The 24,508-nt window shown below is 46.5% G+C and overlaps 2 protein-coding genes across 4 annotated transcripts in view; both read right to left on the bottom strand.

Annotated features, from left to right (window-relative positions):
• Positions 1 to 537: 537 nt before the first annotated feature.
• On the bottom strand, positions 538 to 13,206 carry Mfsd2b (MFSD2 lysolipid transporter B, sphingolipid). Its single transcript, XM_085830390.1, has 14 exons — positions 13,141 to 13,206; positions 10,076 to 10,201; positions 9,055 to 9,179; positions 8,062 to 8,185; positions 7,659 to 7,737; positions 7,440 to 7,570; positions 6,149 to 6,239; positions 5,915 to 6,036; positions 5,397 to 5,480; positions 5,054 to 5,134; positions 4,764 to 4,873; positions 4,333 to 4,476; positions 3,877 to 4,050; positions 538 to 595 (listed from the first exon to the last, which is right to left on the bottom strand). The coding sequence occupies exons 1-14, from the start codon at positions 13,204 to 13,206 to the stop codon at positions 538 to 540; spliced, it is 1,515 nt and encodes a 504-aa protein (XP_085686516.1).
• A 3,087-nt stretch (positions 13,207 to 16,293) lies between these two features.
• The window catches only part of Ubxn2a (UBX domain protein 2A), a 30,686-nt gene continuing 22,471 nt past the window's right edge, over positions 16,294 to 24,508 (bottom strand). For 2 of the 3 annotated variants that reach the window (XM_085830187.1, XM_085830186.1), the window contains 2 exons: positions 22,877 to 23,035; positions 16,294 to 20,070 (listed from right to left, as the gene is read on the bottom strand). In XM_085830187.1, coding sequence (XP_085686313.1) covers positions 19,881 to 20,070; positions 22,877 to 23,035 — 349 coding nt within the window. In that variant the 3' untranslated portion in view covers positions 16,294 to 19,880. Of the gene's footprint in view, positions 20,071 to 22,071; positions 22,272 to 22,876; positions 23,036 to 24,508 lie in introns of all 3 variants that reach the window. The other variant, XR_015045160.1, reaches the window with a different exon arrangement.

Below are 24,508 nucleotides of genomic sequence, written 5' to 3' on the forward strand. Positions count from 1 at the left end.
CACTGGGGCTGGGAAGCTGAAGCTCAGCAGAGAGCTCTGGGGTGAAGTGGAGTCCGCCACAGCTTGTAGGTGGCGGGGATGTGTGAGATCACACTGCTCTGGGAAGGCAGAGAAGATTAAGGGATGCCAGAGTAGCAGAGCAAAGGGGTTGGGGAGAATGGGGGGTCACAATGGTAGTAAGCAAGCCAAGCCAAGGGACTTTTGAAGTGTAGTGCTCAGCATTAGCTACGTAGCATTTAGGGTGTCCTCAGTGTACTGACTACTTGTCCTGTTGTTGTTTTAAAGAACCCTGATAAAAGGCACACAAGGAAAGAAGGGTTTATCCTAGCTCAGAGAGCCGCGCTTTGGAAAACATGGCGACAGGAGCGTAAAACAGCCAGCCACAGTGCATCTACAACCAGGAAGCAAGCTCTGCTTGCTCGCTCCGTTCTCTTCAGCCTAACCCCCAGCCTGTGTAAGGGCATCACCTCCAGTGGGCAGGTCTTCTCCCCTCAGCTATGCCAGGCAAGTCTAAACCCTCCAAGTCAGCTTTCAGTGTCAACCGTTATAGGCTGGTGCCTTGTCAGCCGTTATTAACTTGACGGACATATTCATCCTGAGGTGTACACAAGATATTTGTTAAAACCAGAAACAACCGTCTATTCAGTCAGCTGAGAGAGAAGGCTTGCTTGAGCCCAGGAGTTGAGCCAGCTTAAGCAACATACCTCTTTTTTTTTTTAAAGATTTATTTATTATTGTACATAAGTACACTGTAGCTGTCTTCAGGCATACCAGAAGAGGGCTGGTTGTGAGCCACCATGTGGTTGCTGGGATTTGAACTCAGGACCTTCGGAAGAGCAGTCAGTGTTCTTACTGAGCCATCTCTCCAGCCCGCAACATACCTCTTGTCTAAACAACTAAACTTAGATTTTTTAAAAGCAAGATTACCAGATGTGATCCATGCTTGTAATCCTGGCACTTGAGTGCTAAAGGCAGCAGGATCAGTTCAAAGACAACCTTAGCCACATAGTGAGTTTAAAGCCAACCTCGGCTACATGAGACCTTATCTCAAACAACAACAAAGTAACCAAGAAGAGGCTAGTGGGACAGCGCAGTCTTAAGAGCATTTGCTGCTCTTGCAGAGGGCCTGGGTTTGGTTCCCAGCATCGGTACTGGGCAGCCTACAGCCCCTCATAACTATAGCTCCAGGGGCTCTGATGCCCTCTACTGGTCTCTGCCGGCATCTGCATGCATGTACACTCAGGCACAAACACATACACATAAAGGAAATAAATCTTTAGAAAAAAACAAGTAAATCGAGCAGTTATTTGTGGCAAAAGTAGAAACAGGGTACAAACTTCCTTCTCTCTTGTGTGTGCTGGAGTCTGTCCTGTGGGGCAGAGCTGCACTGTCTTTATTCTGAAGGCTGAAACCAAGTTTAATGGGCTTCCAGGGTGGCAGGGAAGGAGGCAATAGGAGTGGCAAGAGGTGAGGAGAGCAATAAGAGATAAGCTGTTTGCTTTTGGGCTGGGGGCAGCCCTGATCTTTACTACTTCATCCACACAATACGGTGCCTGATCGGTGGCTGGGGCCAGAACTATGCTTAATGCTTAATGGGGACTCTAGCATGGGATGGTAGGCTACCCATGGTCACATTTTACCCACTTGGTAGGAAATAAGCTTTAGTTTTTATTTCCTTTTTTTTTTTTTTTAAAGATTTATTTATTTATTATATGTAAGTACACTGTAGCTGTCTTCAGACACTCCAGAAGAGGGCGCCAGATCTTGTTACGGATGGTTGTGAGCCACCATGTGGTTGCTGGGATTTGAACTCTGGACCTTCGGAAGAGCAGTCGGGTGCTCTTACCCACTGAGCCATCTCACCAGCCCTTTATTTCCTTTTAAGACAGGGTCTCAGGTTATTCAGGCTGGCCTCAAACTTGATATGTAGTGGAGGCTGGCCTCGAACTCTTGATTTTCCTGCTTCTGCTCCCCAACGCTGGGACTGCATGTGTGCGTCACCATACCCAGCTAAACTTGTTTTTGAAAAAAACATAAACTCCAGTGAATCTTTCTTCCCCAAAGACAAAAGAGACCCTAGAAAACTGTAATTCCTACTATATGGTTTTATATATACCATAGAATTTCAGAATATTTCACAATTTGTTTGTAAAAGTGGCTGGCCTCGGATGGTTCCATGTCATCCTCTGTCTATGGATAGAAGTAACCTCAACTGGTGTGAACAGAGCAAAATGCTGGATAAATACCTGCTTAGCTTCCAACATGTCCTGTTTCCTCAGCCTGACCATTTGCACTGTGTTTGGGTGGCCACTGGAGTGTGAGTGCAAGCCAGGCCTGCGTCTGAATTCCTGTGTTGGAACTCTGCCATTTAGCAAAAGGAATGTACAGGGCCAGGGTAGGCAGGGCTTCCTGATGCTGGAAATCTTCCAGGAGGATGCTTTTAAGATTTATTTATTTATTATATGTAAGTACACTGTAGCTGTCTTCAGACACTCCAGAAGAGGACATCAGTTTTTTGATACGGATGGCTGTGAGCCACCATGTGGTTGCTGGGATTTGAACTCGGGACCTTCGGAAGAGCAGTCGGTGCTCTTAACCACTGAGCCATCTTACCAGCCCCAGGAGGATGCTTTTAGAATCAGGTTTCTTGAAGGTGGAGCAGTCTGAGGTACAAGCATGAAAGGATCCAGGTCCAACAGGCAAGGAGCTGTGGGCTAGAGTTCCTGGATCCTGGACCATCCCCTTCAGGAGATGTCACTAAAGTCACCACCACAAGGGGAAATCCCTGAACTAAGTTGCTAGGATGTGCTCAGGGGCTGAACGAAGAGAGTTCCAGAAAATGCAGGTTTCTCCTTTCCAGCTCACAGAGGTCTCCTTAAAGTTCAGGCAAGGCTGTAGCTAGTCCTCCTGAGGGGAGAAAGCCAAGGAGGAAGAGAGCGGTGAGATGAGGGTCTCTGCCCTGTCATAGAGTGCCATAACTCACAGCTCTGTTAAAGGCACAGCCCAGTCCTTTCCAAGTCCCATCAGGCAAGTCCCCCTCCTCTGGGCATTGCTAGAGTGAAAGCGTCATCTCTGAGCCCTTTTGCTGGAGAATGACATCATCAGCCATGAAGTGAGGGGCTGCTGATAATGCTGCCTTGTGTGGCCTGTGCAGACATGGACACCCACATGTGTATCTGTAAGTAGGAACATCTCCCGGACCAGATGTGAGTTGATGAGACAGCATACCCTTCCTGAGGCTCTGTGCTGAGCTCCTGGGATACCAGGATTCATGTAATATATCCCCAGCTGCAAGCTTCCTGTGCCATCCTGGGAAAGCCATGAGCACACACACCCCTCCCCCGTGTAGTGGGATGTGTGGTAGAGGAAGAACAAGCGCAGACAGCCACTCAGCAGTCATGAGAAGAAGGGAAGGAGGCTCCCAGGCATGGGCAATGGGGCAGACAGTGATTCCACTCTGAGATGGAGATCAGAAAGAGAAGCCTAGGGAGAGGATGAGCTGAGGACCCGGCTTCCCGCCCCTGGCTGATGTGCCCGTGGGTCAGCAAGTACAGCCGTGCAAAAACTGATGTCCCGGGATGTGGAACTTGACAGAAGTGCAGGGTAGAGGGTGACAACACACCAGGTGTGAGGTGGTCTAGGTTTCATACATAGATGGGGTACAAGGGAGGTCCCTCACGTCTCCCATTCATGGGGTAGCTCAATTAAAATAGAAATAGAAAGAAATCTAAGAACAAAGAGTGGTCTGAAATCAGGAGACTTAGCCGGCCAGTGCGGCAGGACCTGCAGGCTGCTGTTAGCTGTTGAGCAGTGTGTGTGTGTGTGTCATAGGTTGGTAACTCTGCCCATGTGTACCCATGTGCAAACACTGCCCACCTCCGAAGGCTTAGCTGGGAGGAAGTGTCCTGACGTGGCATCTTGGGAGTGGGGCCAACCAGGAGGATGCACAGGCCAATAAGGATCATACAGGTGGGCACAGCACCGATGAGGACCTTGAGAGTGACCACCACTTCTGCTTGCTGGCAGGCTCCTGCCTCATACCCTGCAAACCTGGAGAAACACCAGCAGCAGCTCTCTCATCTCGTCAGCTTTGCTGAGCATTACCTTTTGGGTGCAGACATGTCACCCCACCCTCTCCTGAAAACTCACTTCCAGCCAGGTTAGCAGGGAGGAGTTGGGAACCCGTTAGTCCTGATGATGGAGGCCCCCACACCCCGTGGAGCCGAGCATTCACTCCAGACTCATGGGTGGCTCTAGGGCAGAGGCTCTGACCTTCTCTTCCCACCCCCCTGGTCTTTTGTGCTTTTGCTATACCCCCGCCCTAGGACTGACTCCAAACTGAGGGTAGAGATGCCCAAAGCGCCTGCGCCTGACAGCTTGGTGAAGAAGACGTAGGATGAGTAGAAGATAGTCTCCACGCCTGGGCCACGCCGATGCTGCAGCTGAAAGTCATCCACCACATCTGGCAGCATGGACCTAGGGGCAGGGGCATGGAATCATCCCTCTTCCCTTTGAAAAGCAGCAGCCAGCCTGCAAGTCCTCAGGAGGGCAGAGATTAAGTTGGCGTCCTCTCTGCCCAGAACAGGCCCACAACCAGCCAGCAGTATGTCTGTGCTCCCTTCAGTTTTGATGTTGGCTCCTTCTTAGGAAAGCCCAAAAGGAAGTAACTGGTGGCTCCCGCACATGGAATAGGACAGCAGGAGAGAGACTCCCTTATGGAGGAATACGAGGCTCCCCAATCCCCGTCCCATCATCCAGCCTACCAGGGTAGCAGCAGGGACACAGCAATGCTCACGCCAGAGACAAAGGCCACAGCATAGGCCACAGGTGCAGAGGGAACAGCAGCCAACAAGATAGAAAAGGGCACCATCACCTGGGGAGACAGACCTGTGAGCTGACCCCTCACTGCTTCCGGGCTTGCTTTCCCCTTAGGAAGCTCAGCCCTGCAACTGGTCCCATGCTCGGCCCAGCAGATACAAGGGAGCCCTGTTAGGCTCAGACTCCATGGTTACCTCCTCAGCCACCCTCAGGCCTTGCTTTTTGCTTCACTCACACAGATGCCGAATGCAGATGTCTTCTTCCCAAATCGCTGGAGAACCCACTCCCACAGTGGGGTGCTCAGCACAGCTGAGACCTGTGAGCAGACAGCATCATTCCACCAGGGTCCTGAAGGCCACACCTTCTCCCAGATCTCAAAGCCCTGGCTTTTAGGTAGGACACTTAACCTCAAACTGTCTGCTTTCAACCAGTAGCTATTAACTTTGAGCCTGGCCCCCAACTCCTCCCTCGGCTGGAATGAGATTAAAACAAAATGTGACTATTAAAACTTTAGCCATCGAGGTTCTCAGGTCAGGCTCCCAAGGGCTCCAGCCTCCCCACCTCCTTGGTCCCCTTACCAGAATGATGAGCACCAAGTTCTGAACATGATCTTGGAGCTTAGAGGCGTGTGTACAGAACAGGACTAGGTAACTTTGTTCCACCTGAGGAGATGCACAGGAAACTGTCATATGCAGCGAATGGCAGGAATTCGGAAGTCATGTGTAAGAGAGTCTCCAGTAGGTCCTCTCCTTTGAGTCCTTGAACTCAAAGGATTCCCCCCAAAGTAGAGATGAGCCATTTCTAGTGCACTGTCTCCATTCACATAGCTAAGATCAAGTGGACTTTACTAGACTTCAGGTACTAAGAGGATACCATCCCAGACACTGCCAACTTCCCAGAAGCCTCAGCCTACAAAAGAAGGCACTATGATGTAAGCTTGTAATCCCACCATTGTCATGGAGGCAGGAGAGTCAGGACATGATGACCAGAATCAGCTACACATCAAGTTCAGGGCTAGTCTGGTTCACACAAGACCGTATACCTGTTTACAATAAGCACAGACAGTGCAAGTCAAAGGTCACTTGGCCGGCAGTACCTGGACAGCAGCTGAAATGAACAAGAAAGAGACCACCAGGCTCAGGTAGGGTGGGTGCCGGGAAGTGATGGCCAGGCCCGTGAAGAAGTTCAGGCCTTGGCCTGAGGCTGGGGCAGAAGTATCTGTAAAACAGGAAAGCGGGACCTGGATTGGCAGAGTCCAAAATACACACACACCCCAGGAGGAGTCCTGCTCCCAGCTCCTGCCTCTTAAGCCCTCACTGCACCCCCGTACCTGGCTGCTCCTTCACTCCTAGGCACAGCAGACTTCCACACACAGGATAAGTCAAGGCAACCACGGCAGCTGCAATACAATAGAGGCGAGCCTGCAGGACAGGACAGAACTGCACTGGGGATGTTTCCAGCCCAGGGAGGAAAGCATGGGTACCTTTCAGTGCCAACAGAAAGCTCATTCCAAAAGTCCACAGATGCTGGCTTTGTCTCCTTTGGTTTACTCTGGTAGGTCTAAGGGCTCATTACAGACTCGCTTTACTGCTGACTCTTTGCTCCCATATAGAAGGAAACATCCACGCACCCAGGGGTCAGTGTGCGACCAGGGGTCAGCATGCTTACTGCCCCATCTCACTCAGCAAACAAGGCATAGCTGCTAACTTCTGTATGCTAGACCCTGAGGTTACAGTGAAGAAGTCGCCCCTCATCCACAATAAGGGCTGGGCAGTGGGGAGGGAGGGAGGGATGGGCAGATCCACGGGCAGTTAACAATAGTGTGATGCATGAAATACAAAGAAAATAAAAATGCACATAAAAAGATGCATGGAGGTGATAGCCGAGGAGCATGAGGGGGCGTCCGGGAGGAGGCAGTGGCGGTGCAGAGTGGCTTTCCCAGCTCAGCTACAAGCAGCTGCCCTGGCCTCGCCTTGGGTGCTGGGTTTCCAGCTGTGAGCCATCACCCCTGGCTTATGAGGTGCTGAAGGGCTTCCTTGTTACTCTCTGGATAACTCAGTTGGCTAGACAAGTCTCCCAACTGAGCTGTGGCCTGGCCCCTGCGTTTTCTGTTGTTGTTCTTGTCTACTGGTGGTCTTTTGGTTATCACAAAATCACACGCGCTGAATGTTTCCTGTCTTTTGAGACAGGTTTCCTATGGCTCAGGCTGTCCTTGAACTAACTAACTGACCAAAGATATCCTTGGACACATGTCCCTTCTGCCTCAGGCTCCCAGGTGCCAGGATCACGGGTGTGCACCATCATGCCTGGATGTGGTTTTGCTGTTATTATTTGGTTGGTTGTGGCCATGCCTAGTGACTGAACCTATTTAGTACCTCATGCACACTGGTCACGTGCTCCACCAATGAGCCAATTAGTCATTCTCTCTCCCTTCCTTTCTCCCTCCCTTCCTTTTCCCTTCCTTCCAGATAAGCCTGCTCGGTCTTGGGGCTCCTCAGTTCAGCTAGAGAAATAGGAAAAGGGTGAGTGTACAGTCAGCATCCCCTCTCACTGAAGAGCATGCCTGTAGGAAGCAGCTGACCTCAGAGGGGAGAGGGGTCCTGGACACCTCAGACACTTACTACATCTGGGGAAACAGCAGTACTCCTGGGATGCACAGTATCCTCACACCTCTGGGACCCGTGGGCACTGGACACAATGAGCCCGTGGACAGTGGCTCCCATCAGTGTCCCTGCCATCTCCATGGTCATCCCTGCACACAAAGCATGTACAAAGTGACGAGGCAAGCTGCTAGGCCTGAAGGACAGCCTCTCCCAGCCTGAACACAGAACCACACTCACGGTATGCGGTGGCAGAGTCTCGCTCCCTGGGGCAGGGGGTGAGGATCATCGTGAGCGCAGTGTAGGGCACCTGGAAGAACTGGGATGTCCCCTCGGAGGTTAGGACGGCTTCTCCCACCTAAACTGTCACTCAAGGACTGCTCCCCTCCCCTCCCACCTGGCTATGCAAAAGCCAGCAGCTACCCTGTCCCATCCAAGTTCCTAAAGGGCCAAATCACCTGAAACTTAGGGCTAAGGGCTCAGAAGCAAGGGCCCTGAGCAGGATCAGCAGATGTAATGACAGGCTTCCAAGTACTGGGCAGGTCAGAGCAGAGTCCAGCCCCACGACACCCTTACTCTAAATGGTAATCTAATCTGGCAGCAAGGCGCGCCAGAACCGGTCTAGGACAGGTCACATACTTACCGTAGCCAGGGCCTGGAAGAGGCAGTAGAAGCTGGTATACCAGAGCCCACGAAGGCTGGTGAATGGGGGCAGGAACCACAGGAAGAAGTAGGCCAGTGCGATTAAGGGCATGCAGCCCAGCGCCCTGTAGAAGCACAGCTGAAATACTGTGTCTACAGCATGGGGATCAAGGACCCAGGAGGGACAACCTCACCCTTGCTGCCCCTTTACAGGCTGTGGAGCTGAGGCTTTTAGGAAGCCATGGAGACGGGAGAGAAGTAACAGATGATGGAGGGGTATTCACTGTTGGGCCTCTGGCCAGGGCCCTTGGTAGAGAACTGGGGGATCCCTCAGTCAGAGCTTTTGTCTAGCATATATCAGACCCTGAGCTTGACTTCGCAAGTTGCTCTTCCTCTAGGACGGCAGTTCTCAGCTTATGGTCACAACCCTTCACACACCTGATATCCTGCTTAGGGTATTTACACTAGGATTCATAACAGTAACAAAGTTACAATTACGAAGAAAACAAAATGAGTTTATGGTTGGAGTCACCACAACATGAACTGTATTCAAGGGCCAATTTAGGTTGGGCGTGGTGGCGCATGCCTTTAATCCCATCACTCGGGAGGCAGAGGCAGGTGGATTTCTGAGTTCGAGGCCAGCCTGGTCTACAAAGTGAGTTCCAGGACAGCCAGGGCTACACAGAGAAACCCTGTCTGGAAAAACCAAGAAAAAAACTCAAAAAAACAAAAAAAGGAAGGTTGAGAACCTCCCCTCTAGGACCTACCAGCCCAGTCTCACCGTGCTGAGCCACAGACAGACCTGGGATGAGGGACAGACAGACAATGTCTAAGCTTGTCTCTGAGCTACTGAATGACTTATGCTCTGACCTGGCTCGTCTACACTGTACAGGCTTGCCTTCCAACCATCCACGAGTGACAGCTAGGAAACAGGCTGTGACAGTGACCCAGAGCCAGCGGGCAGGAGGAGTCTCAGCACCAAGGGACCACTCACCAAGGCATTAGCCGTCCAGACCCCGTCCTTCTGCTCTTGTTGATGAAGAAGCCAGCCACAGGGTCTGCAACTGCCCCAGACACCTTCCCTCCAAACAAGGCAAGTGACACCTGGGCAGCGGGGATCTGAAACCATCAAGAGGATGGATATAACCAAGGGTCCACGAAGCCTGACAACACAGCCAGGCCTGCTTGCCTGCCAGGGTGAAGATCTGGGAACTCATCTGGGGCTAGAGCCGTGGTGGGAAGGGCTCCTCCTCTGAGGGACATCAGAAGCACTGAGGAGAGGGGTAATGCTGACACGTGCACAGGCATTCTATGCCAGTACCTGTTGGTTTGCGATAGAACAATGGTTCTCAACCTGTGGGTCATGACCCCCACATATCCTGCATATCAAAATACAATTCACAACAGTAGCAAAATTAGTCATGAACCAGCAATGAAGTAATTGTAGGTTGGGGTCACCACAGCATGAGGAACTGTATTAAAAGGTCATAGCATTACAGAGGTTGAAAACGCTGAGATAGGGTTTCGTGTTTCAAGCTCACTATGTAGACAAGGATGACTTTGAATTTATAACCCTGTCTTTACTATTGGGATTATAGGCTTATGCCACTGTGCCCATTTCATGCACACTAGGCAAGCACTCTACATGTTGAACTACATTCAGATCCCCATCTTGTTCTGTTTTGAGACAGGGTCTTATGTAGGTAGCTAAAACTGGCCTCAAACTAGCTATGTAGCTGAGGTTGGGTTTGAACTCCTGATCCTCCTGCCTCTGTCTTTCTACAGGAATGTAAGCATTACACGTGTATGTCACTATATTTGACTCTTTTCTCATTTTCCTCGTACAAGCAGGATGTAATGAGGTATCTTTGAAGAGACTGCCCTCCACAGCATTTTATGTTGTTACTAAACTTGGGTCAAAGGGCTGTCTACCAAAACTGAAGTGGCAGCATGGGGACAAGTGGGGGGGAGAGGAGGCAGAAAGTCAGAGGCCATGGGCCACCACCCACACTCACCTGGGCCACATCCAGTAGAAAGAGTTGCAGGTAGAAGGCTGAGGCGCTGGAGGCCACCTGGTTGGGGACCCCACCAATGCCATAGCACACCTTTGTACAGACTGAGAGGCGACCATCTCTCTTGTCCTAGGGGAGACACAGGAACTAACGGCTATCCATACAAGCCCAAAACAGCTCTCCACATCCCCATGACTTCCATAAAAATCCTGTGATTCCTTGATAGCTTAAGGACGTAGCAATCTTAGCCTCATTTTGTCCCCAAGTCATCTTATGGGGAAGTGAGAATTAAAAAACAGAATTAATGGCCTGGCGTGGTGGCGCACGCCTTTAATCCCAGCTCTCGGGAGGCAGAGGCAGGCGGATTTCTGAGTTCGAGGCCAGCCTGGTCTTCTACAGAGTGAGTTCCAGGACAGCCAGGGCTACACAGAGAAACCCTGTCTCAAAAAAACAAAAAAAAAAAAAAAAACCAACCAACCAACGAAACAAACAAACAAACCCAGAATTATAAACCCTGACCTCTAGGTCATTCCAGGGGGAAGTTCTTCCTCACATCCAGTCCCCATGCTTCCTGCTACAGTCGCCTTCTGTACTGAGCCAGTGATCAGAATGAGCTGTGGGTCCCAGTGTAATCTTGAATAAACCTATTTACACTTCTAGGATTTGTTTTCCTCTTCTGTCACCTGCAGTTACCTGCCAGCTTCACAAGGATGTTGTGATGACTGAATGACAGTGGCTCTAAGAATCGCTCGTTTGATGTTTGGGTTTGCATATTACATTTATTTTGTGTATGAGGAGATGTGTATGTACCACAGCACACATGTGGAGGCCACAGCATGATCTCTCCTTCCACCATGGGGACTCTAGGTATCAAACTCAGGTAGGTCATCAGGCATGGTGGCAGGTACCTCTACCCACTCAGTTCTCCAGTGTTTATGACTTTTGCAAGCTACCTGTTGAGCCCCTGGCATCAGCTATGATGGGGGTGTGTATGTTGCAGACACCAGCAAACCTTACAAATAAGAGCTCTCCCTCTTTCTTCTGGAAAGGCTGATTATCAACACAGCAGTATCACCAACTAGTGTGAGAGTCTGGAATGTGGAATTTCACAGTCCCTCAGCCATCCAGTGGAGTCAACAAACAGCCCCACGTGGTCTACACAGCTTGCTACTATCCTGGTATAAAAACCAGCTCTGAACCCCATTTGCCACATTGCATTAAATAGCACTGTTTGCTGTAGCTCAGGCCACAAACCTTGGTCACCTTGGCTCCTCTTTTGCAGTCCCCTGCCACAGCTATGAGGTGAGCCCCTAAGTGGCTTCTTTGCAGCCATCCCACTCTTCTTTGACTATAAACAGGACCATGGCTGTTCTCTGCTTAAAACCCACAACTTGCCTTTATTGTCTAGTGAATGCCCAAGTCCTCAAGACAGTCTACAGGAGTCCACTCTGCGCCCACTCTGTCTCTCCCTTTAAATAGCTTTTTTTTTGGTGGGAGTTTCTTATTGTTCAAACCCCTTGAGACCTTTGCTTTTTTTTCTCTGGAAAGTATGTCTGTGTCTTTAAGAGCTGACTGCTCACCATTCGGGTATGAGTTTAGAGGCATTCCTGACAACCCAGGTTGCCCAGCTGTCTGGTATACTCTCGCTTACTTCCTACCCCTCCCCACCTCTATGTAAGTAAGGCCTCTCACTCACTGTGGGGCCTCTAGTTCCTAAGCGGACAGTAGGCACTCAATGTGTTTCTAAGCAGTAAATGGCTATGAGGATACTGTAAAGTACTCTATCTTCAACTAAGGCTAGGAATCATTTTTTTTTCATCCTTTGGGGACAGAGTGGGGTGGGAGGGAGTGTGGACTTCATCCATCAGTATCTTGTAGACACCACCACAGGCAGGCTGTGTGGAAGGGAAGGTCTTCCTAGATAAGGCATATCACAAACTTCACACATTTCCTACCCTAGGAGAAAACCACAGTCAAGGCTGGATGTATTCTTCTTCTGACATTTGTGTGGACATCATTGCAACTGCCAGAAAAACTTTACAGGCAGAATCCAGTGTGAGCGGATTCCCATCCTTTAATGAGTCTCTTGTTTACCCTAAATGGGCCTGTGGAGGTTTGAGATAATAGAAAGGCCATTACAACAAACTCCAGCTGAAACTGGCATGAGACAGACTCACACACTGAGTGATGCTGGGTCTCCTTACCCCATCAGCCCCGTAGAGTCCATGGAATCTACACTTTACAAACGAACAAACTGGCTGTGTGACCTGCAGAACTTGTTGCTTGATAAGCAAAATGAAGACATGTACCTCATAGCATTATTAAGGTAGTCAAACACTTGATGGCAGTCTTAGGTTTCTTTCCCTTTTTCCATTAATATCACATATCACCTCAGTTCTCTAAATTCTGGGAGAGGTGAGGTCTCACCCCTCCCCCAGTACAAGAGTCTTACCATCTGAGATCTGCAGCCACCGGGCCGTGTCTCTTACTCATCCACTTTTCCTAATTGTTAAGGCGATAGCTCTGATTATATTTCCCAGAACATCAAGAAATCTTCCTGCCTTAGCCTCCCCAGTCAGGTACTGAGACTACAGGCGCACCTAGGCACGGGGTCTCCCAACTGAGGGCCACTTTTTGCCACGAAAAGAACGCAGAGGGTCTAAGGACCTTGGGTTCTCATCTCCCCTCTACCGAATCTCTCAAGCTCCTGCCTGGGCATCCGGAGAATCCTCTAAGGAGAACTTGGTACCTGGGGAGCACCATAATTTCGGAGGGAGGCTAAGTCCACCAGAGCTACCGGGAGTTTGGGGAAAGGAAGCAGCTCCCTTCGCAGGGCTAAGAGGCCTCCAGGAGGAGCTGCAGTCAGGACACTGGAGATCTGGTCCTTCTTGAATAAAGCTGTGTTACTTCACACCAGGACTTGGGATGCCTTCCTATTTTCTCTGGGGTGTCCCAGTGGCGCCAAACCACACACTACCCAACAACTGGACAAAGTGCTGTGGTAGGTTCTTCCCTGCTCTTGGGAGCGCTGAGAAGCCCGGCTTCCCTCTTCCCACCCTGGCGCTCACCGAGCCTGGCTCCTGGGTGTGAGGCTCTGCGACAGGAGCGGGGGTGGGTCCATGGGGCACCGACATCCTGTGGCTGTGAAGCTCAGACTGCCGCCGCAGCGCGGTCACTGTCGGGAGGGTGGATCTGGCCAAGTGGGCGTGGTCCCAGTGTGCAGGCAGCCCGCCCTCCCGGGAGCTCTAGTAGCCGCGTGCCACCTGAGGCGGCAGTGTGGGGATACCCGGGACCTCGAAGCTTCGGGTTCTCCTCTCCAAGGAGGAACTCCAATCACCATACACCTGGGAAAAAGCGGTCAAGTCCTCAGGGACGATTTTGTTTGTTTCTTGGCAGACATGTTGTAGACAGAAACCCTCAGCTAACCCCGCCTTGGGTGAAAGCCAGCAAATAAACCTATTCTTTAAATTAAGCAAGCAATACATATCACTTGTCCAGATTAAGTGGCTGAGTGGACTCTCAGCCTGAACTACACATTTCCCAGGCTTTCCTATAGGGAAATTGCAACTACAGCTGTGCCACCAAGTCCTGGTGGGTGAATGAAGTGTGGTGGGTGTGATATCTCACCCAGGACATACTTTCAAAAGTATGTCCTACTTTCAAAGGACCACACTGTATAAACACCTAACAAGAAAATAGTGTGACTATCCTTCCTTGTATTATCAGACTACTGAAACAATGGGTCCCAGAAATTGGTCGACCCCTACCCCCAAAGGGGAAAAAAACCCCAAACCCAAAATATTCCTCCTAGGATAAAAGGGGCTAGGCAGCCAACTTTTTTTTTTCTTTTCAAGACAGGGTTTCTCTGAATAGCCTTGGCTGTCCTGGAACTCACTCTATAGACCAGGCTGGCCTCGAACTCAGAAATCCCCCTGCCTCTGCCTTCTGAGTGCTCAGATTAAAGGCGTGGTCCACCACGCCCGGCTAGGGCCAGCCAACTTCTTTTTTTTTTTTTTTTTTTTTGGTTTTTCGAGACAGGGTTTCTCTGTGTAGCCCTGGCTGTCCTGGCCCTCACTTTGTAGACCAGGCTGGCCTCGAACTCAGAAATCCACCTGCCTCTGCCTCCCGAGTGCTGGGATTAAAGGCGTGCGCCACCACGCCCGGCCGCCAGCCAACTTCTTAAGAGAAAGATTTCCAATGTGTCAACTTTGCTGGGCTGCCAAGTTACATTCTCTTGGAGATTGACTTGGGAGGCCACTGGATCTTTGGATTCCTCTCCTCAGAGTGCTTGGTATGGTCTGCTCACACCCCCCCCTCCTGAATAGCTTTAGCCATTTTGTTTCATACCTGCCAATCACCAACACAGAGAAGTGACTTGGCTCAAGGCCATGCTGACCACATACCCTGTTTTGTGTTTTGTTCTGTATATTTTGAATGTTCTGTATGAGGTTTGCTAATTTTTTTTTTTTTTTTTTTTTTTTTTTTTTTTTTTTTGGTTTTTCGAGACAGGGTTTTCTGTATAGCCCTGGCTGTCCTGGAACTCACTTTGTAGACCAGGCTGGCCTCGAACTCAGAAATCCTCCTGCCTCCGCCTCCCGAGTGCTGGGATTAAAGGCATGTGCCACCATGCCTGGCTAGAGGTTTGCTAATCTTAAGAAATTCAAAAAAAAAAAAAAAAAAAAAAAGTAAAGAAAGAAAAGAAGAAATTCCACAAAGCATTACATGGCCATCAAATCAAAGTTCAATATTAACTGTTATTTCTAAAATATCTTGAGTCAGAGCTGACCACGGGCAGCCCTTCCTGCACCTCCCTATAGCTCATACATACATATGTGAGCACTGCATGTACGTATGTTGTTTTTGTGGCTGCTACTAATAAGCCAAAAGTTATAATTCTCATGCTGCTATATCAAAGCTCTGCAATTCTCCTGCTCACCACCCATCCAGTAACCCCCCTACCTTACCCAGGACCAATCAGCCCAAAGGTTAGTTGATAACACTTTGCCTAGTGAGCCAACTGCTCCCCTCCCTGCCCTTTAAACCTTTGACCCTGGTTTTTCCTATAAAAAGTCTACTCTGAGAGCAGATTAGTACCGCAATTAGGCTCTCGCAGTCCTGTCGGCGGTCCTGGACGTCCAGCAGTAAGGTGTGTGTTCAGTAAACTAATCTTGCTTAACTGAGATCACTTTGTATGGTGTAAGTGGAGACCCCTGAACCCCACCAGTGCCCACACCGAATACATCTCCCTTCTTGCCTTTCACTAGTCATTTGACTCTTTGAATTGGTGTGTGGAGGGTAGATGACTCAAACCCGGTTTGCTGGGGGGACAGGTTGTGACCATAAGTCTGGCAACAAGAGGTTAATGTACATATTAGTTAAGACAACTGTTCCTAGCCGGGCGTGGTGGCACACGCCTTTAATCCCAGCACTCGGGAGGCAGAGGCAGGCGGATTTCTGAGTTCGAGGTCAGCCTGGTCTACAAAGTAAGTGCCAGGACAGCCAGGGCTACACAGAGAAACCCTGTCTCGAAAAAAAAAAAAAAAAAAAAAAAGACAACTGTTCCTTAGGAAATAGCACAGCTGCACTGCAGTGAAGTGAAAAACTCTGTGCTGCAAGTAATTACAACATATGACAAGATAAACATGTCCTCCCAAGTGTAGAACAAAGTATAAAGCACTTGTATTGGGATATACAAAGAACAAAAAAAATCTCATTTTAAAAACATACAGATGAACCATAAGCACATAATAAGGACATGATCGATCATATTGGGTTTAGCAGTGGTGCCTTTCTTAGAGGCAGGGCTTCTCAGTGTAGCCCTGGCTGTCCTGGAGCTCCATCTGTAGAACAGGCTGCCCTTCAACTACAGAGAACCATTACCTCCAAGCTCCGGATCAAAGGCACACACCGCTACTACCCAGCCAGATGGAGCTTCTTTTCAAGGAGATGCAAATTTCCAAACTCTATCATGGTGGGATAATATAGCTGAGTACATTAAAAAAAAAAAAAAAAAACAAACCACTGATTCTACTTTTTTTGTGTGCCTGGCAGTAGAGCTATCTAGATCCCAAGTCAATTCATACTGAGATTATCTTTAGGATATCTGTATGATATAATTTTCTATAATGAGTATGGATTGTCTGTGCCAAAACAATTTAAAACAAATGGCAAAGAGCCAGCTATAAGTGTAATAAGTAAGCCACGTCTGACTGAGGATCCAGTGTGATGAGCATCTCTTTACTGAAGGGGTAGAAACGTACAAGGGAGTGAACACTGTAAACAAGCCTCCATGCTAGGTCAAAGAATAAATAACAACCATTGGACAGCCACTAAATATCACTTCTTCACATTTCTGAGTAGGAAATGAAAACAACACTGCTTAAGGAAAAGGCATCTAATAGACAATCATTGATTCTCAAACTGTAGAACTCGGCCAAATACAAAACGACGAGAGCATTCACAGCAACCATCGTATAACAAGTGTGAATCACTAAACAGATCCTCTCAGTGAGCAGCATTTTATCTTCAAGAGACAGTTCATTTTACCATTAGCAAAATACATCAAAAATATATTAAGGCACTAAAATAAATGCATACTACTACATTGTCAATGAACGGAAACACCATGAGGTGTGCTGAGTGAGTCGTGATGGAGTACGGCTACTTTAGCTGTGATAGTGATCTAACTAGCAAATATGACGTGTGCAATCAGATGTGTATTTCAATGTCTGTCTCATCTGCAAGACAAGACAATGGACTATGACAATTCTGGAGCAATGACTTGGGTCAACTGTATTCTACTCCTGAGATGTTCACTTACTTTAAATTTTGCTTCCCTTGGCAATTTATTCTTTCAAAATCAACCTGCAATAAGGAGTCTATAAGTTAGCAACTTTATAACTTTTGAATTTTCAAGTAAAAAGATTTATCAGATGATTATCTTTAAGGAAATCTTTGCAAACATTATTTACATTAACATTTTCACAGTTTTAAAAAAATGCAACTTATTGCTGATGACTGTTCTTCCTAGTGGAACATCTCCCTGGTATGTACTCTACATGGACACACAAGGACCCCCACTGTACCTTCTGGGTAATTAGAGACTGGAGGCCTTATTTGTAGATACACAAGAAACATTCTTGTAAGAGGTTCCTCATAAAAATATGGAGAACCATTTGTCAATTATAACTATGTAAATGGAGAGGTTTCAGGATAGGCCTATATGAAACATTTCCATACAGATTCCTGAACATATTAACAATCAAAAGTTTTTGCCTATATCTGAAAAATAAAACCATTCATTTTACTATCCCCTTTTTTGTTAATGAATTGTTTATATTGCTAAAAGGGGGCTCTGATAGTGCTGTGTAAATGTTATCGACAAATATTTAATTTTTCTATTATATACATGCTGATTTCATAGGTAAAGGGCAAAATAAAAATGCTCTCTTTCATTCTCTATTACACAAAGCCCACCCAAAATACAGAAGTCTGGCATGGAAGCCTGGGAGCCAGGGAAGAAAGCATCTTTAAAACAGGAGTGCAGAAGGAAGGGCTGAAAGAAAGGACATCTAGTTATGCACGCACACAGGCTCCCTCTTGTTATTCCTGAGTCTTACTGAAAACCTCATTCACACTTTCCAGCCCTGCCTCATGTGTGGATGGGAGGCAAGGCATAGCCTGAGGAAACTGGGCAAGAGGATAAAGCTCAACTGTGGAAACTACTTGAGTGGAGCCATTCTCTGTCCTTGGTGAAGCATATGGGGTGGACTCGGGCGAGTGTAGAATTCCTGCATTTACACCAAATACCTACAAGTCACTCAAGGTTCCAAGTGCAGCTGTCACCCATCTCAGACAGTGACGCACAATGCTTGTGACAGGGGCAGGAATAGACTTTGTTGTTTTGACTTAACAGACTCTCATTCTGTAGCCCAAGCTGGCCCTGACCTCACAGTAATCCTCCTGCCTCAGCCTCTCAAGTGCTTAAGATCAGTGTGAATTCCCATGTTTGGCCAGGACTCCCAAATGACCCCTTGTCAAACTGTCTTTCCTAATCATATAGTTAAATGTTTCTTTTTCATTCCCACAAATGGAGTGTTGTATTCTAGAGACTATAAGCTATGTGACACTGCATCACAGTGAATGTGAAACAGGTAAGAATCTTTTTGTTTTTGTTTTGAGACAGAGTTTCTCTGTATAGCCCTGGCTGTCCGGGAACTCACTCTGTAGACCAGGCTGGCCTCAAACTCAGAAATCTGCCTGCCTCTGCTGGGATTAAAGGCGTGCGTCACCACACCCAGCCAGGTGAGAATCTTTATCTTCATTGTTAGACATTACATTTTTGGAGAAAAGGAAATACAATGCCACCTTTCTCCATAAATCTTTCCATTCGTTGAAAATTATTAGTTTAATATGTATGATATTTTGTCTGCGTGTATGTCTACGTATAACTTGAGTGCAGTGACCACAGAGGCCAGAAGAGGGAGTTGGATATCTTGAAGCAGTAGTTTCATATGGCTGTGCACTGCCATGTGTGTGCTGGTAATTGAATCTAGATCTACAGCCAGGGCAGCCAGTGTTCCTTTTTTTTTTGTTTTGTTTTGTTTTTCGAGACAGGGTTTCTCTGTGTAGCCTTGGCTGTCCTGGAACTCACTCTGTAGACTGGCCTCGAACTCACAAATCCACCTGCCTCTGCCTCCCAAATGCTGGGATTAAAGGCACAGCCAGTGTTCTTAACAGCTGAGCCATCTATCTCTCTGGGTGGGAAGGTTGTTACTATCAAGAGACAGGGTTTTGCTATGTCTCTTATGCTGACCAAACTCCTGGGCTCCTCTCCTCTCAGCTTGGTGTGAGCTAGAGCTAGGGCATGCACCTGTGGGCAGTTTCAAAGTTATTTTTAAATGAGTAAAGATTTGAAAACTATAATTTTCTAGGGTTTTCTTTTCTAGACAGGGTTTCCTTGTGTAACCCTGGAAGTTAGTTAGCTCTGTAGGACAGGCTGTCCTTGAACTCAGAGATCCTCCTGCCTCTGCCTCCAAAGTGCTAGGATTAAATTAAAGGCCTGCTTTGCCACCACCACCACCCAGCTTTGAAGAATTTTTTTGTGTGTGCTTTTACATTACAAATTGAAAGGATTTTTTTTGTAGTGCTGGGATGGATTTAAACTAGTCTCATGGCAAATAATCCCTACCACTGAACTACATTCCCAGTCCATAAAACTACATGTAGAAGGCATAGAAAACTGTGTATATAGATTCGTATTGATATTATACTAAGCTACACAATTTTATTCCTAGAAGTCTACATTCTTGGATACTGTTGCCAAATGAGTATTTGAGTATCTTTTGCCATCACAGAGTAGAAACTGAAAAGCTCTGAGGATGAAGCACAGGCAATATAATAACTACATTGATGCTTTTAATATGGCATGGATAATATTTTAATGTATTGCTATTTAAAAACTGAGATAGCTAACATTTATATAAATATCTGCTGTTTGGAAATAATATTTGAATGCTGATGTTGATTTAGCTAATTGAATACTCTGCTAATTTAGACCACATTAAGATTAATGACACAGCTATTTAATATGTCATATTGGCTAACTAATATCTGAATAGCCTGTTGAGGAAAACGCACTGACCCTGGCTTAGAGCCATGTCACTCTCCTAGCTTGTGACGACTGAACCCCCTCATAAGGGGTTAAGAAGCCCTCAAACCGAAAGTTTTGTCACATTGACTTCTGTCTCCCACTCTGCATGTCTACTTGCAACCATCATTTTTCTCAGTCTCTCAAAAATAAAAACTATCAAAGTTTTCGAAAAGGCTCGGCAGTTTTTTGGAGTCTCTGAATGATTACAGCATTCTTCAAATCTGCTTCTTCCAATGTGAGCGTTTCATCCAGAAACCTGAGGAAAGGAAGGGCTGTTGCCAGGGCAAAGGGAGGGCTTCTCTGAGGTCCTTGGTATTTTTCAATGAAGTCTTTGATGTGGCTCACCCTGCAAAATAGCACAAACTATTAATTTATAAAAATCCAAACTAATTTAAGGTGGCATCAACTTGAATAGTTATTTTGATTTGTTAAAATAGAGACTAGAATGGCGAACGCCTTTAATCCCAGCACTCGGGAGGCAGAGGCAGGCGGATTTCTGAGTTCGAGGCCAGCCTGATCTACAGACTGAGTTCCAGGACAGCCAGGGCTACACAGAGAAACCCTGTCTCGAAAAACCAAAAGAAAAAAGAAAAAAATAATAGAGACTAGAGAAAGTTGTTTTTATGATACAACTAGTTATTTGTTGTTGTTGTTTTAGGAGTGCTGGCATTACAGGCCAGTGCTGAGTTTACAGCTATGTGGCACCATACCCAGTTTATGTGGTGCTGGGGATCAAACCCAGGGCTTCACACACTGTGAAGGGCAGGTACTTACCATCTGTGCGCCAAGTTCACTATCCTTTGTGAATGAACCCAGAAGATCATATATGCTGGCCAGGAACTCCTACTACTCAAGAGTCCAAGTTCTAGGTTTTAAAATTTTGATGCACGTGTATGTGTGCATTCTACCAACTCAGCCCGTAATCACTGCAATACTGAGTGTCAAAAGTTTGAATGTGGGGGCTGGAGAGACGGCTCAGCGGCTAAAAGCACTGCTTGCTCTTCTGAAGGTCCTGAGTTCAAATCCCAGCAACCACACAGTGGTTTTTACCTCGGTGCTGCCATCTTGCTGGTCCTACAAATATTCTAAAATGAAATTATGCCATAGTATTTTCCTTTCTTCTTCTTCTTTCCCCCTTTCCTTTCCTTTTGCAGCGATGAGGATCAAACCCAGGACCTTGTGCACGTTAGGTAAGTTCTACCACCAAGCTACACCCCAAGCCATCAAGAATATTTTCTTAACATTTGGAATTTCTGCTTTGTGTTTATTGAAACAGAGTCCTTTCAGACTTAATTTTGCAAGCATTTATCAAATCATGTTAAGTACTTCCACAAGGAAGTAATGTAAACACACCAAGTATGCTAAGATTTGAACACACTGAGACTTTTTTCTTTATTGAGACAGGGTCTCAACTGTTCAGCCTTGGCTGGCCTAGATCTCACTATGTTGACCAAACTGGCCTGCCTCATAGAAAGCCTTGTCTCTGCCTCTCAAGCCATGGCATTAGAAGCCTGCAACTTCACAAGCTACCTTGTTCTATAACCTTGTACAGCTCAGAGTCATGATTTTGGGATTTTGTGACTATGTTATGCAACAGAAGACTAACACATCTGCATAAAAACTTAAACGTGGACTACTGCTAATAAAAATAAAATAGATAAACAACTATTTATATATGGTAGACCTTCGTAGACAAAAAGACCTGGGCTGGAGCTGTACATCACTGGTATGGTGTAGTCCTCTGCAGAACCAAGGGTTCCATGGATCTTTGGTCTGGACAGAAACAGCCCAAGTATTACAGTTCTCAGCGGGAAGCCTACACACAGCATGTAGCTGGGGACCCAGGTCTTGTCTGCTACTGTGGCAGCACAATGCCGGCCACTGGCAGGCAGCTGCGAGCAGTGGCAGGGATGGAAGGGCTGTGAGCCTAGCCTGCCAGGCAGGTCTCTGTTCTAGAGATGAATGTTTTAGGAGGAAAAACTTCCCCATTTGTTACAGCTCAGTAAAATAGCCATTCTCACTTGATTCTCGGTGAAATAACTTGTGCACTTTATTCCATGTGGATAGGACTTTATAAACATTAATAAGTAGATTGGCATCCTGGGGTAGATGCTTCCCATTGGCGCAATTTGAGGTGGTAGTGATGCTCTATGGAGAAGGACTTTAGGTGTTTTCCCTTGGTGACTGATTGGTCCTCTCTCTCAGTGGGGTGTGGTGTTTACCTGTTCCAGAGCAGGTTTTGGTAGGGAGCTGGCCCCATGTCTACTGTACCCAATTCTGAGTTTCATGGGGGTTTAGGCTCGTTCAACCTGGTAAGTTCTTGTATCTGGTGGCACGATCAGCTTACCTCACTGGAGGGCATATATGCTAATGCATGTGAGGTACCCAGCAATAAACAGTCAGAGAGGAAGCTGGAGAGATGGCTCAGCAGCTAAGAGCACTGACTGCTCTTCCAGAGGTCCTGAGTTCAAATCCCAGCAACCACATGGTGGCTTATAACCATCTGTAATGAGATCTGACACCGTCTTCTGGTGTCTCTGAAGACAGCTACAATGTGTGTAATATAATAAACAAATTAAAAAAAAAAAGAGTCAGAGAGGAAGAAATAGATACAAAACAGAAGCTATAATATAGAATCAACATCTAAAAGAAAAACTAAAAATACTTGAGTCTAAGTTATGTTGCATTGACACACTACATTTAGAGAGTTATTTATTCAAAGTCTTCTTTGGCTTTTTTTTTTTTTTTTTTTTTTTTTTTTGGTTTTTCGAGACAGGGTTTCTCTGTGTAGCCCTGGAACTCACTTTGTAGACCAGGCTGGCCTCCAACTCAGAAATCCACCTGCCTCTGCCTCCTGAGTGATGGGATTAAAGGCATGTGCCACCACGCCCAGCAGTCTTCTTTGGCTTTGATCCCAGCACTTGTGAGGCAGAGGCAGGCGGGTTTCTGAGTTGGAGGCCAGCCTGGTCTACAAAGTGAGTTCCAGGACAGCCAGGGCTATACAGAGAAACCCTGTCTCAAAACAAAAAAGAAAAAACCTCCCCCCACCCCAAAGTCTTCCTTGGTTCTCAAAAATCAACTTTGTCTAAACTTAAAAAGTGAAATTTAAAATTGGAAAACAAATTAGACAAGTACAGAAACAAAGGACTGACCTATGAGAAACATTAAATCTTTGGACAGTTCTTTCCCCATTGGCTAACCAGATCTGGATCCTGGTAATGGGCTCCAAGTTGTTCAGTGAAACAGCAGACACAGGACTTGTATTGTCAACTTCAACACTCTTTGCTTTAGAAACGATTCTTGGTGTAGCACTAAGAAAATCCAAACAACAAAGTTAGATACATATTTTCTCATTATTGTAAAAACTGTGCAACATGCTCATGTTAGGAACAGTTTTATAAGTCACAACTACTCCCTCAGTTGTAAATAACAAATGTTAGTTATGATCACAACACATAATTCTCTGTGAATAAAAGGAAACAATGCACACCCAATCTGTCTGTCAGCCTACAGAGTGACACTAGATTAGCATTAGCTGGGACACAGGAAGAAGTTAGGTATTTTCTGTAGAGGTTAGCTTTGAGTTGTCAAGAAAAAGAAAGCAAACAAAGTATTTTGAAAGGTACACCTAGAACATTCTATATGTAAAGCTTAAAATGTATATATCTTCCCACTACTGATGACTGAAATATGACAATTTATAAAACACAAAGTGGCCTAATATCCGATCTCTGTAGGTTCTGTCATGGGCACTGTCACATATCTTTGACAGTAATGCTTTACCAGGTGTATTCTTATGTTTAATATTTGAAAATTCAGACAGTGATCATAGCACCAAGTGTGTGGGCAGTGGAAATCGTAAGTTAGATTTTCCAACGGAAAATGTGGAGCTTTACTCTTAGAAAGTTAGAGAGGTGCTTTAGTTGTATGGACTGAGGAGGAAAAAAATGATTTAATTAATTTTGTCCCTAGTAGGAACTTTTGATCTGATGCCCCTACCAAATGCCCAAGATTTGTTCTGTCTTATATTAACTAAGAAAAATAGGCCTCAGGAATCCTCATAAAAATTAATAGATATGTATCAGAAGATGGCCTAGTCGGCCATCAGTGGAAAGAGAGGCCCATTGGTCACGCAGACTTTATATGCCTCAGTACAGGGGAACGCCAGGACCAAGAAGTGGGAGTGCGTGGGTGGGGGAGTGGGTGTGGGAGAGTGTGGGGGACTTTTGGGATAGCATTGGAAATGTAAATGAAATAAATACCCAATAATAAAAAATAAATAAATAAAAATTAATAGAAGGGACACACATGATCTGTAGCTTAGTTGGGCTGAGTGCTTGCTTAAGCATAGACAAATCTTTATTTCAATCTTTAAACCCCATAAAACTGAGTAAGTAGCAAACATCTTTTTTTTTTTTTTTTTTTTTTTTGTTTTTTTTTTTTGGTTTTTCGAGACAGGGTTTCTCTGTGTAGCCCTGGCTGTCCTGGAACTCACTTTGTAGACCAGGCTGGCCTCGAACTCAGAAATCTGCCTAGTGGCAAACATCTTAATCCAAAGACTTAGGAGGCGGAGGATCAAAAGTGCAAAGTCATATATAAAGACCCTGCCTAAAACAAATAAACCACACCAAACCAAACCAAACCAAACCCAAAATCAACCTTTAAAAAAAAAAAAAAAAACTCACTTGGGAATTGGTGTAGAAAGAATTTGTGTCTGTATGGATGTGGCACCTGTCAATAATAAATCTGATGGCCTGTGGCTTACACAGGAAAGAGGAAGTGGA

This window comes from Mus caroli, unplaced genomic scaffold (assembly GCF_978045245.1).
Source record: "Mus caroli unplaced genomic scaffold, Mus_caroli_1 scaffold_14, whole genome shotgun sequence".
Classification (NCBI taxonomy): Eukaryota; Metazoa; Chordata; class Mammalia; order Rodentia; family Muridae; genus Mus; species Mus caroli.

Coding starts and splice junctions, on each gene's coding strand:
- Mfsd2b (XM_085830390.1), bottom strand. CDS start 13,206: ATGTCGGTGCCCCATGGACCCACCCCCGCTCCTGTCGCAGAGCCTCAC. Junction 7,571..7,658: donor AGACTCTGCCACCGCATACC/GTGAGTGTGGTT, acceptor CTTTGTGTGCAG/GGATGACCATGGAGATGGCA. Junction 4,874..5,053: donor CATCTGCATTCGGCATCTGT/GTGAGTGAAGCA, acceptor CTGTCTCCCCAG/GTGATGGTGCCCTTTTCTAT.